At 40.4% G+C, this 14,488-nt stretch overlaps 2 protein-coding genes across 3 annotated transcripts in view; one reads left to right on the forward strand and one right to left on the reverse strand.

Moving 5' to 3' along the window:
• Positions 1-1,303: 1,303 nt before the first annotated feature.
• On the reverse strand, positions 1,304-6,824 carry fgf2 (fibroblast growth factor 2). 2 transcript variants are annotated; one of them, XM_087280341.1, is made up of 4 exons: positions 6,686-6,824; positions 6,465-6,641; positions 4,248-4,351; positions 1,316-1,912 (listed from the first exon to the last, which is right to left on the reverse strand). In XM_087280341.1, exons 2-4 carry the CDS (start codon positions 6,637-6,639, stop codon positions 1,727-1,729), a joined length of 465 nt encoding a protein of 154 aa, XP_087136467.1. In that variant the 5' UTR covers positions 6,640-6,641; positions 6,686-6,824; the 3' UTR covers positions 1,316-1,726.
• Positions 6,825-9,726: 2,902 nt separating this feature from the next.
• The window catches only part of dele1 (DAP3 binding cell death enhancer 1), a 9,074-nt gene continuing 4,312 nt past the window's right edge, over positions 9,727-14,488 (forward strand). Inside the window, 9 exon segments of the mRNA NM_001080086.2 lie at positions 9,727-9,850; positions 10,821-10,929; positions 11,249-11,345; positions 11,656-11,800; positions 12,934-13,134; positions 13,390-13,424; positions 13,515-13,596; positions 14,026-14,168; positions 14,454-14,488. The exon segment at positions 14,454-14,488 is cut by the window's right edge and continues 127 nt beyond it. Coding sequence (NP_001073555.2) covers positions 9,820-9,850; positions 10,821-10,929; positions 11,249-11,345; positions 11,656-11,800; positions 12,934-13,134; positions 13,390-13,424; positions 13,515-13,596; positions 14,026-14,168; positions 14,454-14,488 — 878 coding nt within the window. The 5' untranslated portion in view covers positions 9,727-9,819.

The raw sequence follows: 14,488 nt of genomic DNA on the forward strand, positions 1-14,488 counted from the left end.
TCATAAATGACTGATGGCCCCCCTAAATTACTGATAATCCCTCCCAAAATTAATAGCTTTGCCCTAAATTGCTGAAAACCCCGCCTAAAAACAATGATAGCTCCGCCCTAAATTACTGATAACACCTCCCAAAATCTCTGATAGCTCCGCCATAAATTACTGATAACTCTGCCCAAAATCACTGATAGCTCCGCTCTAAATGACTGATAACCCCACCCAAAGTCACTGATAGCTCTGTCCTAAATCACTAATAACCCCCCCAAAATCACTGATAGCTCCGCCCTAAATGACTGATAACCCCGCCCAAAATCACCGATAGCTTTGTCCTGAATCACTGATAACCCCGCCCAAAATCACTAATAGCTCCGCCCTAAATCACTAATAACCCTGCCCAAAATCACTGATAGCTCCGCCCTAAATCACTGATAACCCTGCCCAAAATCACTGATAGCTCCGCCCTAAATCACTGATAACCCCCCCAAAATCACTGATAGCTCCGCCCTAAATGACTGATAACCCCGCCCAAAATCACTGATAGCTCCGCCCTAAATCACTGATAACCCTGCCCAAAATCACTGATAGCTCCGCCCTAAATCACTGATAACCCCCCAAAATCACTGATAGCTCCGCCCTAAATCACTGATAACCCCCCAAAATCACTGATAGCTCTGTCCTAAAATACTGATAACCCCGCCCACAAATACTGATAGCTCCGCCCTAAATTTATTTGATAACCTCACCCAAAATCACTGCTAGCCACGCCCTAAATGACTGATAACCCCGCCCAAAATCACTGATAGCTCTGTCCTAAATCACTGATAACCCCCCAAAAACACTGATAGCTGCACCTAAATTACTATTAACCCTGCCCTAAATAACATAGCCATGCCCAAATTAACTGATAGCCCCCCTTAATTACTTTACATTACTGTGAGGGTTGGGTTAGGGGTAGATGTTGATAAAATACAATTGAATGTGTTATTTAATAAATAAAATGAATAATACCCTGTATAATTACTGCTTTTAGATTTAACTGTGAAGGTTGGGTTTAATCTGTTTTGAAGAGCTGATGAAATGTTCTGTGTTGAACCTCAAAACACTTTGACTTTCAAGAGTGTGTGTGATAAATAGATGATGATCAGTTTCTGATGTGCTCCTAAAACAAACCTAAGCAGCAGATTTCTCAGAGAAACCTCAACAAAACGACTGTTACCTTTACTCGCATAACAATCAAGACCTTCATGAAAATAAAGTCTTTTTCTCAATCAACATGCCGTATGAAAAATAGAATAAAGTTCTGTGTGAAACATTCATGCTGTGCACTGAATCCCTTCATTAAAGCAAAACCCTGTGTTTAAAGCCCTTTTTACCTCTAAAATACAGTATGGAAAGCCTTTTACATGGAGCAGCATTAAATAACTCACATTTTGTGGCTGTACAAGCATTCCTCACAGTCAGACGTATATCTGTGAAACTGCCCGCGCTTCAGGGAGTACACTGGAGGACTGTTTTGGAAAGTTGGATGTGAGATCATATCGGTGGGATTTGGGGCCGATTTGGCTCCAGATTGTCCAAAGCATCTGCAGATATTGCTGAATTCTCTGAGATGACCGAACATGAGCAAATAAACCCGCCGTCTGTGCTCTCCAATGTGTGTGTTGGGCTCCTGTGACATATTTTCCAGAGAGTGGATGGAGGTTGTCTTGTCTGATCTCTGATTTCTCCATCAGCATTTGGCCGACATGGGCAGAAACAGGATGGCCTTCTGTCCCGGGCTGGTTTTAGAGCCGCTTTTATACTGGCCGGTTCTCTTCAGAGCCACGTACCAGTCGGGATACTTGCGGGATCTGTATGTGTTGTAGTTGTTGGACTCCAGGCGCTCCAGGAAATAACATTCATCTGTGGTCCTTTTCTGAGACAGAGAGAGAGAAAGAGAGATTTCATTTGTGTTTTACACTTAGTTCTTCACTTTCTTAACGGAAGTTAACATTTTCCTTATTTCCCATATCATGACATTCATGCAAATTAAAGTGAACTTTGTCTTTATGGAACTGACTGGATTGTTGAAAGATGGGTGTTTTGAAAGCAGGGCAGAAACGACACACAAACTGATGCCCTAAAAGATTGATATTCCCTCGCTAAATGACTGATATTCCTGCCCTAAATGACTGATAACCACACCCTAAATAACAGATAGCCCCATTCTAAATGACTGATAATCCCGTCCTAAAGGACTAATAGCTCCTCCCTAAATGACTGATAGCCCCACCCAAAATAACTGATAACCCCGGCCTAAAGGACTAATAGTCCTGCCCCAAATTACTTATAACCCAGCCATAAATAACTGATAGCTCCGTCCTAAATGACTGATAGCCCCCCTAAATGAATGATAACCCAGCCCAAAATCACTGATAGCTCCACACCCAAATCAACTGATAGCCCCGCCCAAAATGACAAATGACAATGTCCTTTATTACTGATAACTCCACCCTAAATGACTGACAGCCCGCCTAAATTACTGATAACCCAGAGCAAAATCACTGATAACCCCGCCCAACATTACTGGTAGCCCTGTGCTAAATGACTTACAACCACGCCCTTAATTACTGAAAGCTCCGCCCTACATTACTGGTAGTCCTGCCCTAAATAACTAATAGCCCCATTCTAAATGTCTAACAAATAGCCCCGCCCTAAGTAACAGATAGTACCCCCTAAATGTCTGATTACCACTCCTTTAATATCTGATACCCCCGCCCTAAATATCTGACTAATAGCCCCGCCCTAAATAACTAATAGCCCCATTCTAAATGTCTAATAGCCCCGCCCTAGTAACTGATAGTACCCCTCTAAATGTCTGATTACCACACCTTTAATATCTAATACCCCTGCCCTAAATTTCTGACTAATAGCCCCGCCCTAAGTAACTGATAGCCCCGCCCTAAATAACTAATAGCCCCATTCTAAATGTCTAACTAATAGCCCCGCCCTAAGTAACTGATAGTACCCCCTAAATGTCTGATTACCGCACCTTTAATATCTGATACCCCCGCCCTAAATATCTGACTAATAGCCCCGCCCTAAGTAATTGATAGCCCCGCCCTAAGTAACTGATAGTACCTCCCTAAATGTCTGATTACCGCACCTTTAATATCTGATACCCCTGCCCTAAATATCTGACTAATAGCCCCACCCTAAGTAACTGATAGCCCCACCCTAAATAACTAATAGCCCCATTCTAAATGTCTAACTAATAGCCCCGCCCTAAGTAACTGATAGCCCCACCCTAAATAACTAATAGCCCCATTCTTAATGTCTAACTAATAGCCCCGCCCTAAGTAACTGATAGTATCCCCCTAAATGTCTGATTACCACACCTTGAATATCTGATAGCTCCGCCCTAAATATCTTACTAATAGCCCCGCCCTAAGTAATGGATAGTATCACCCAAAATAACTGACAACCACACCCTTCATTTCTAGTAGCTCCGCTCTTAGTATCTCACTAATAGCCCCGCCCTAAGTAACTGATAGTACCGCCCTAAATGACCGATAACCACGCCCTTAATTACTGATAGCTCCGCCCTAAATGACTGACAGTTAAATGACTTGTTTTAATGAGCTCCACCTGCGACCCTCTCGACAGCCTCTCCATGAGCTGAACCTGATGCTGATGTTCCGGCTTGTGTTGCTCATTAAACATGTTCGAGTGTGTGTCCGCTGCTCTCCTCAACATCAGTGTGTTTTACTGGAGGATCAAGCTGTGTTTTCCTGGAGGCGGAGGTCTGGAAATCAGCTCCTGACAGGAATGTGGATCTGTCTGTAACACTGACCTGTAACCTGACGCCTTTCAGATTCACACAGGATATTAAAGCTGAAGAATGAGTGTGTGTGAGGGAGGCTGAGGGCGTCCGGTGAAGTTTTGACAAGGTGTGTGTTAGACTGAGAGTGTGTGTGAATAAATGTGCATTCACTGTTGACCAACACCCTCACATCAATGACTGCATTGTTTCAGGAGCTCAGAGCACTAGTGAGCTGTGTGTGTGTGTGTGTGTGTGTCTGTATGTATGTGTGAGAGTGTGTGAATGTGTCTGTCTGTGTGCATGCGTGCTTGCATGAATGCGTCTGTGTGTGTGTGTGTATGAATGTATGTGTGTGTAAATGTTTGTCTTATGTATGAGTGTGTGTGTGTGTGCTTGCATTTGTGTGTGCAGGATCTCTGCAGGATCATCTGCTTTATATGTGACTCACCGTCCCGAACAGTCGTCCGTCTGCGTTCATGGCAAGGAAACGGTTGGTACAGATGCCTTTAATGAGTACTTCACCCACTGCCGTCGCCTGCAGCTGCAGACGAACTGATGGAGAACACACACACACACACACACCTTCAGTCCATCACAACAAACATATAGTTGCTAATTAAGTAAATAAAATGCTTAATTTATTTACATTTGATTAATTACTCAAACACATTCATGCTTTCAGTGTTTTGGGGATAACGATGATGTCATCATGACCTGCAGTAACCTGTGATGGGCTATTTCAACAGATTGCACTGATTACCAGCCTCAGAGCTCACACAACTGCTCTGATATCAGTTAATCATTCAATTTCCCTCAGCCTAGGCCCCTATTTATCAGGGGTCGCCACAGTAGAATGAACCACCAACTATTCCATAATATGTTTTACACAGCGGGTGCCCTTCCAGCTGCAACCCAGCACTGTTAAACACCCATACACACTCAATCACACACACACTCATACACTATGGTCAATTTAGTTCATCAGTTCCCCTGTAGCGTTCCCCTAAAGTGTTCCCCTCCAGCACAGACATGATGTAAACAATGGACAAATAAATGCCTGAAAAAATACTATAGTAATGTATAACAAATACTGCAGTGATCTTGAACTATATAATAGTAAAGTGCTCAAATGAATCTGTTGTGGTGATTCTACAGTTGCTATGGTAACACAACAACAATAGTAATTAATCTGTAGTGATGATTCTGCAGTTGCTATGGTAACACAACAACAATAGTAATTAATCTGTAGTGATGATTCTGCAGTTGCCATGGTAACACAACAACAATAGTCATGAAACTGTAGTGGTGAATCTACAGTTGCTATGGCACCACAACTCCTATAGTAATTGATTGTTGTTGTGATTCTGCAGTTGCTATGGTAACACAACAACTATAACAATTTATTGTTGTGATTCTGCAGTTGATATGGCAACACAAGAACTATAGTAATATAACAAATGACCCAATACTGTAGTGTTTACAACTATAGTATATTATACACTGAAATAAAGGTGGGTGAGTTGTCGCTGGGGTGGTACCTTTTCAAAAGGTACACATTTGTAAGGGTTCATATTGGTACCTCAAAAGTATATATTAGTACCTACACATTTTAAGAGGAACACTTTTGTACTTTATAGGTTCTAATATGTACCTTTGAGGTATTAATGTGCACCTTTTAGGTACAAATTTGTACCTTTTGAAAAGGTTGGGGTGATTTCTGAGAGTGTACTAATACACCAGTTAACTCTTATATAAGTGTATTACAGTATTTATTACAGTTTATTAAGGCATTTGTTAAAGAGTTGTAAATACTACAATATATGCATGATCAATACACTTTAATATAGTATGGTTAAGCAGTTACTGTAGATTGCTTTAGTATTATTTCACGGTGGAGGTCAATAAATGAAGCTTTGGGTGGGCGTGGTTTGTGAAACGTCACTCAGTGGTTGCTCTTAACAACAGGATTTTTAATCAGTGAGTCCGGAGAGATGTTAGTTTCAGTTTCAACTTTAACTCATGGCCTTCATCTCCTCTTCTTCAACTGAGCCTGACCGAATATGGAAATTATTTACTTTTCATTCACTCACACACACACACACACACACACACACACACACACACACCAGACTCTATAAAGGTTTTGAAAGTTGTGAGGAAAATCTCCATGATGTAACACAGAATCAAACAGACAGCTCTCTGTGAACTCCTGAACTGCGTGTGTTCGTCAACTTTTCTGAAAATAACACACACTTTTAAGTGAAGCTGGAAACCTGACGTCATCACAATAATCATCATTAGGCCCTGATATTCATCTGTGCTCCACAACAGACGCATAAAGAGCCTTTGTGCCGTTATAAGCCATGTCCTGCTGCTGTTTTCCCGTCATAAAGTTTGATTATTCGCACATTTTTTCTCCTTAACAATAAAACTACAGCAAAGTATTACTTTCAAATTATAAATATGGAAATCATATTAGCAGCCAATGAGTATCAAAGCACAGCAGTGTTCACAGTCAGTGTAATAGTGCTAATGCTGTTTCGAAGACTAGCATATGCGATTTCAGACACAATATTCAAAGTATGATGGTGACGTCAGATAATTTAGCGACACAACTTCGTTGAAAAATGAAGGGATGTGCGAACATAAGTCCATCATTACTCACTGTGCGGGTCGCTCTTGTCTCGGGCTCCGTCCACTCGGCCGTCCGCGTTGATCCGCAGGAAGAATCCTCCGTTTTTGCAGTACAGGCGCTTGGGATCCCTGAAGCTGCCCGCGGGAAAGCTGCTGTTTTCGGCGTCCGGAGCGGCCGGGAGTGTGGTGATCCCTCCGGTGGCCATCCCTCAGTCTGTCGGTCTCTGCCCCCTCTGCGCCTCTTCCTCTTACTTTTCCTCCACTTCTTCTTCCTCCCGTTCCTCTTCTATTTCTTCCTCCTCCTTTTCCTCTTCTTCTCCTCTTCTTCTTCCCACTTTGTCTCCTTCCGGCGCTCAGACGAGCCTCTCATTAAAGTTCAGAGAAACTTAATGAAGATGATGCATGTCTCCACTGCAGGACTCTCTCTCTCTCTCTCTCTCTCTCTCTCTCTCTCTCTCTGTCTGTGTTTCATTAGTGATTTGGGGGCCCTAGGCAGTTCCAGCTATGGCCCTGTCGTTAAAACCCAAAACGCTCTCAGATATCTAATGTGGAACCTTTATCCTCGTATAGTGTAATATAAAATGCAAACAAATTCTCAAATAAAAACTACCTCACAAACTCATTAGGTACAGTTAATTTGTGATTAGATTTTAATATTTGCATGTACAGAAGGAACGTCTCACTATTCGTAGCGTCCCCCAGTTCTGAAAATCTTTCAGTGTTAAAATCTTAATGGTTATAGACAGATTTTACATGATACTAATTCATGAAAGAGCTATGATAATAATATGATAATAAGCCGTAATAAGAATAAGAATAATAAGAAGAGTTAGTTAATTCATTTTCGGCTTATAGTCCCTTTATTTGTCAGGGGTCAATATAGCGGAATGAACAGCCAACTATTCCCAGCACATGTACACAGCGGATGCCCTTCCAGCTGCAACCCAGTACTGGGAAACACCCATAAACACTCATTCACACTCTTACAATTTAGCTTACCCAATTCACATGTACTGTATGTGTTTGGACTTATGGGGGAAACTGGAGCACCAGGAGGAATAATAATAATATTAATAATAATAATAATAATAATAATAATAATAATAATAATAATAATAATAATAATAAAGTACGTTTAAATAGGGTAAAAATATGTCTTGAGAAATAAGCTTGTTGGCATTGGTCAGTGTCCCCTTTCCCTGAGGCCCTAAGCACTCTGTTAGAATAGTTGGGTTAAAAATACCCCGACATTTAACCCAACTGTAGTTTATTATAGCACCTTCCCAACTTGGGTTAAATAATTTGATTTATTTTGAATAAATGTTATTTTTTTCATTATGGTATTACTATTGCTACTATTACTAGTACTACTAATAACTTTATAAATTTGACTGTGTAAATAAATATCATACAGTTTACAAAAATATTAAAAATGCTTTATTTCCACTACATTTTAGGTTCCAGACACAGCGTTTTTATCCATTTATTATAGATCAGCTATGAAGTGCATGTTTGTATCATCAATAATTAAGAGTGCGGGTGAAATGGATAGAAAAAACACGAAATGAAGAGATAATTTGAAATAAATAAACTTGAGCTTAAGCATAAAAAATGTTATAATGCAAAAACAACATTACGTACACATATTAACACAGCTGTTCTGTGTCAGGTAAATCAGTTGACTGTTGAAATTGAATTTTTTTAACCCAACTGGTAGAGTAATAATAAAATAAATCACCCAACAAAGCACCAAATATTTAACCCAACTGGTTAAGTTAATAAATAATAACCCAATAAAGATAAAAAATAACCCAACAAACATCAAATACTTTTAACTCAACCGTTGGGTTAAATAAATAACTTGTGTTTTTTAGTGCATTTACACATATAGAAATATGCACACACACACACACACACACACACACACACACACGCACACACACACACACACACACACACACACACACATACATAAGTACATATATAGATATGCACACACAAACACACACAGACACATGCATACACACAAACAGACATTCACACACACATTGGTATTGGTGGTTTAGGACTCTCCACAGGCGTAATGTGTTTTATACTGTAAGAACCACTGTTGTGTCAGGTCATTCACTTTCACTGTGAGTCATTACAAAAGTAATAATTGGTAATTGGTGATGATGATGGTAATAATGATGTAATTAGTATTATTTAACTAAATATCTTACCCAGCATGGCTCAGACTGACGAGATGCAAAAACACTTGAGCCTGAATGAGGACAGCTCCTCTCCTGTGGCTGAGGCTGACCACAGAGCAGTTCTCTTTGAGGGTTTCCATCGGTTCACACACACACACACACACACACACACACACACACACACACACACACACACACACACACACACACACACACACACACACACACACACACACACACACACACACACACACACACACACAGTTCCTCATCTGTGAGCAGGAGGAGATCACCACAGGATAATTCAAGAGCAGAGCAAAGAAGATCACAGAAGAGCACCACGCTCCGAGACTACAGCTGCAGATAAAACACAACACACACACACACACACACACACACACACACACACACATCTGACGGCAGAGTAGCCATTATATAAGTCTGCATGTTTGTGTTTGTGTCTATGTATGAATATGTGTGTGTGTGTGTGTGTGTGTGTGTGTGTGTGTGTGTGTGTGTGTGTGTGTGTGTTTGGCGGCCTCTGGCAGGCGCTAAAGTGAACTACATGCTCAGCTCCTGTCAGACTTTTTAAAAAAAATTATTAAAGCTTTGAAACATTACATAAAGTGATAATACAACAATTCGTATATATACTATATCCAAAAACATTTCTATAGTTACAAAAATAACAACCAAAAATGATACTGAAGCAAAAACATAACAGGAGAGATAAAAAAATATATACAATTAAAAAATTGAAATAATAATAAAAAATAAAATAGTCTTACAAAATACTTCTATACATATAAACAAAAATAATAACTCAGGATACAATCATTGACTACAGCGGGGGATCAGTACTAGAGAAAAATTCCTTCATGAAATCTAACATTACATCTTTTTGTTTTTGATTTGTATTAGAGACTTTTTCAATTTTTCAATTTCTAATAAAAAATATTGCATTTTGGTATAAATTTCGAAAATTTCTGTTTATGTATAAAATATTTGCCTTGCAAAACGTAGAAGTTCAGCTCCTGTCAGACTGTAGTGTGTTTTGTAGGGCTGTTGCGTCATTTCCGCTGTTCGCCCTTCACTGCGCTCGCTGTAACTCGTGACTCTCTGAAAACATCATGGCGTGAGTTTCTGAAGCCGAATAAACGCTGAAAACAACAACAACAGCGGACACACACAAACATGTGGCGCATCCAGAGCTTAGTCAGCAGAGGTGAGCGATAGTGATGACGTAACCGTTAAAAAGATACATCAGTGTCCACTCGGATACATTGATGCACTTGTTACATTGTTTCACGACACATTGATACATTGTATTACATTGTTTCAGACTACACACGCGTCGCTTTCATCTACTACATAATGAAGACTTCAGTCGTGTGTATCCCAGTTAAACACACATTATGTTCAGTTTGACGATAGTTTCAGATTTGTTGCAGATCAGATGCAAAGTGAATTATCGAGCACTGTTTTACAAATCAAACACGTCATCTGCTTTACTTTTTGAGATGTTCACGTTTAAATTATTTGCTTAGTTAATGAGTTATGAAATCACCACACACACACTCACACGCTCCTGTGATAGACCGGGGTACAGCTGGTTTTATATTCACACTTCCAGACTTTATCGTTAATAATTTCATTTCAGAAAAGTAGTCTTTGCTAAATACTAAATAGAGAAATAACATTAGCAGACAGTGACTATCAAAGTACATCATTGCTCAAAGTAAAAAAAACAGTGATCATGTTGTGTTGAAGTCACCTACATGTCATTTCTGACCAAATATTCAATGTACTATTGTAAACAGTATAGGGAGCATGCCACATACTGTCACTGAAGGAATGTGCGAATATAAAACCAACTTGTATAGACTTCTGTTGCTTTTAAACTTGCCTAAGTTATATTTTCATTCATTAAAATGTGCACACACACACACACACACTCCTCACAGTAAACATTGCATATTCTGAATAGAGAACATCACATTAGCAGCCATTGACTATCAAAGTACAACATTGCTCACTGTCAATGTTGTTTTGAAGTCATACTTGCATGTGATTCCAGACCCCAGTATTCAAAGTAGCGTGGTAAACAATATAGGGGCAGTGTCACTGAATGATTGTGCTAATAAAAAAACAACAACTTTATTTTGTGTGTGTGTTTTGTGTTGTTGTGTGTGTAGTGTGGAGCCGCTCTGCTCCGCTGCGTCTCTCTCCAGCTCATCATGTGGAGGACGAGCTGCTGAACTCTTCAGTGCTGAGTGGCGGACGACACACTTCTGACAGCAGCAGGTACTGGAAACCACACACACATTCTAATGTTTCAAAAGTGTGTGCTTTATATACAGCACTCAGCATACACCCTTCAGAAATCTCAGTTTTTATTGAATATTTTCTATTGGATGCTATACAGTAATGTATTTGCAAGTGTTCGAGGTGTAACGGATCATATAAGGAGGACACAACCCACACTTAAAAGGATTGAATTCAGTATTGTTCAGTGTGTGTGTGTGCACACCATCCTGTACCTAATGGTTACAGACCAATACAGATATGTGTAGTGCATCACTCATACCGTAAACGTGTGTGTGTGTGTGTGTGTGTGTTTCAGCTCTCATGCAGGTGAAGATGAGCAGAAGAAAAGACGCACATCTCAGTTCTGCTCTGCTGGTGTGCCGAGATACAGCGCTCTGGATGCAGTGGGCTGGGTCAGCAAATACACTACTGTCTGAGTGTCTGTCTCTGATGATCATGTGTGCTGCTCTGTGTTATTAACTCACATCTGTGTTGTATGTGTTTTTTGTATTGTGTGTGTGTGTGTGTGTGTGTATGTTTGTTGTGCATGTATATATATGTTTGTGTATATATCCATGTGTATTTGTATACATGTCTTTGTCATATATGTGTGTTTGTGTGTGTATACATACATTTGTGTGTGCAAATATTATAAATTTAAATGTGTGGTGTGTGTGTGTGTGTGTGTGGTTTGTGTTTTTGTTTATGCATGTATGTGTGCAGGGTGCCGCCGCGGTGCTCTTCATGCAGCTCTGCCGCAGGGTTCACACTCGTCTGTCATCTCCTGCGGATCACAGCTCTGCGTCGACACACACCGGAGACCGCGCTCTCCTGAAGAAGTGCTCATACACACTCCTGATCGACATCTGTGAGTCCAGCTGTCAATCACAGCACATGTACACCAATCAGAGGCCAGGGGTGCGTTTCCAAAACCATCAGTATGGTCAACTAAGGTCGCATTTCCCAAATCCATTGTTCCAACGAATACTCGCAAACTGCGTGGCAAATTTGTATGCTTGGAACTACACCTTTGGAGCTTGTAGTTGGAAACATAGTTCCTAGCTGTTTTCTATTCCAAGTATGTGTTCAATTCGCATATATTATGGAAAACGTTATGCATGTTTTAACCAAAACTAATATTGGATTTTTTTTAAATGTGTGTGCGTGTAAAACAATATAGTTTGCACAAAGAAATGATGGGGTTCTTCTCTACAGAAGTCGTTACTCCACCCTGTTTAGAGGATCATTAAGGACGTTTTACGTTATGACCAACATGGTTCAAACGATGGATCTGCGACAGAGAAACTACGGGTTTTGGGAAACGCTCGTCACTACATTGTTCATTTTCTAAATGGTGCATACTTTGAGTTACGTTGTTGTTTGGGAAACGCACCCCAGCGCAGGCAGACCAATGCATATGTGTGTGTGTAGCTGGAGTTGATTTACCGACATACAGTTGAAGGAAAAATCATTCGCCCTCCTGTGAAATTGTAAAGAAGATTTTGTTCAGCACATTTCTACACATAATAACTGGTTTATTTTCTCTTTGCCGTGATGACAGCACATAATATTAGACTAGATATTCTTCAAGACACTAGTGTTCAGCTTAAAGTGACATTTAAAGGGGTAATTAGGGTAAAGTTAGGGCAATTAGGCAAGGCATTGTATAACAGTGGTTTGTTCTGTAGACTATAATGAATGTTCTGGACTAATAATATTGAGCTTAAGATTGAGTAAAAATGTGTAAACTGCTTTTATTCCAGCCAAAATAAAAAATAAAACTTTCCCCAGAAAATGATAATATTATAGGAAGTGCAGTACAAATGTCCTCGCTCTGTTAAACATCACTTGGTGAAATTTACAGAATGGGGGATCATTTTGAATTCAACTGTATGTTAGTGACATTTACTTCAATTAAAACAGAATCCCATATATTATTATTATTATTATTATTGTTATTGTTATTATTATTGTTATTATAAAGTCAGATTGTTCTTCTAGTGTCGAGGCCGAGTGTTGTGCCGGTGAAGTGTCTGCGAGCGGATCTGCAGACTCCAGATCAGAGCGACAGCAGCAGCAGCAGCCTCAGTGATGAACGTCTTGAAGAAAACACTGAAGAAGAAGAGCAGAGATCAGACCTGCAGACTGAACACACTGATCATCACCAGCAGGAAGAGCCAGAGAGCAGCGCACACTACTGTGGTCAGACACACACACACACATACATATATACACACAGACAGACATATATACACACACACACAGAAACACATACATATATATACACACAGACTTATACACACACACACACACACACATATAAACACACAGACACGCACATATATATACACAGAGAGACAGACAGACATATACACACACACACACACGGAAACACGCACACACACACACATATATATATATATATATTTATATATATCCGTGTGTTTTTCCTCACAGGTGAAACTCTGTCTGCTGAACAGCCCAAAGCACAGGTAAGATTCTACCTAATAACAGCAGAATCAGCATTACAATATTATAATATAATCAGTGTTAATGGTCTTTATGGTGTGTGTTTTCTGCAGGAGTGTGTGTCAGTCGACGCAGCAGTGCAGCATTTACAAGTGGTGGCGAACGGCAGTGTTCCCATAATCCTCAACATCATTGGTAAAGCACACACACATTCTCATGCAGAGACATGCAAACACACATCTGTACACATGCACACAAGCACTAATATGCACTCACACTCACACACACACATTTATTTATTTATACACTCAAACATGCACCCATATATACACAGACATGCACACACGACCACACAAAGATACACACACGCACACACCAATACACAATACACACACAACCCTAACCCACACACAGAGACATGCACACAAAAATATACACGCGCACACACACACACACACACGCATGCATGCACACAAACACAGTTATGCACTCTTTCTCTCTCTCACTTATATATATACACACACACACACACACACACAGGCACGCAGACAGACAGATTCATACACAAACACACTCACTGAGGCCCGTGTGTGTGTCTGACTGTGCTTCTGTCCTCATGTTCAGGTCTGGAAAGCGCTAAATCCGGGCGTTTAGAAACGGCCTTCTCCTGCTTCCTGACGGCAGCGCAGCATCACTACAGTAAAGCTCAGTTCAATGTGGGAGTGTGTTACGAGAGAGGACGAGGAGTGCAGAGAGACCTGCGCAAGGTGTGCAGAGTTATGCAGATTTGCATGTGTTTGCGTATGCAGGATTCTAGAGTTGCAGGAACGTTTACCATCTCTTGGTATTTTAGGCAGAGGTGGCTCAAATCTGTTTTCTTAGATCTGTTTTTGTCATGACACTGTGAACAGCCCAAACCGCACGGAAACTGATCTTTTTAATTCAGATTAAAGCAAATACAGATCTGATGTTTTCTATTGATGCATTCATTTGAATTCTGCTACTACTCGTCTCCCTTGTCATTTTCTCAAGCTGTTTGTGTTCTCTCTCAGGCTCTTCATTACTACAGGCTCGCTGCAGCCGCTGG

Source organism: Danio rerio, chromosome 14, assembly GCF_052040795.2.
Source record: "Danio rerio strain M-AB ecotype USA chromosome 14, GRCz13ab, whole genome shotgun sequence".
Taxonomy (NCBI): Eukaryota; Metazoa; Chordata; class Actinopteri; order Cypriniformes; family Danionidae; genus Danio; species Danio rerio.

Excerpts from the sequence above, each read along its gene's own strand:
- fgf2 (XM_087280341.1), bottom strand. The coding sequence starts at position 6,639 with ATGGCCACCGGAGGGATCACCACACTCCCGGCCGCTCCGGACGCCGAA. Across the intron at positions 4,352-6,464 it reads AGACAAGAGCGACCCGCACA|TTCGTCTGCAGCTGCAGGCG; the intron begins GTGAGTAATGAT and ends GTTCTCCATCAG. Across the intron at positions 1,913-4,247 it reads ACGGACGACTGTTCGGGACG|AAAAGGACCACAGATGAATG; the intron begins GTGAGTCACATA and ends TCTCTGTCTCAG.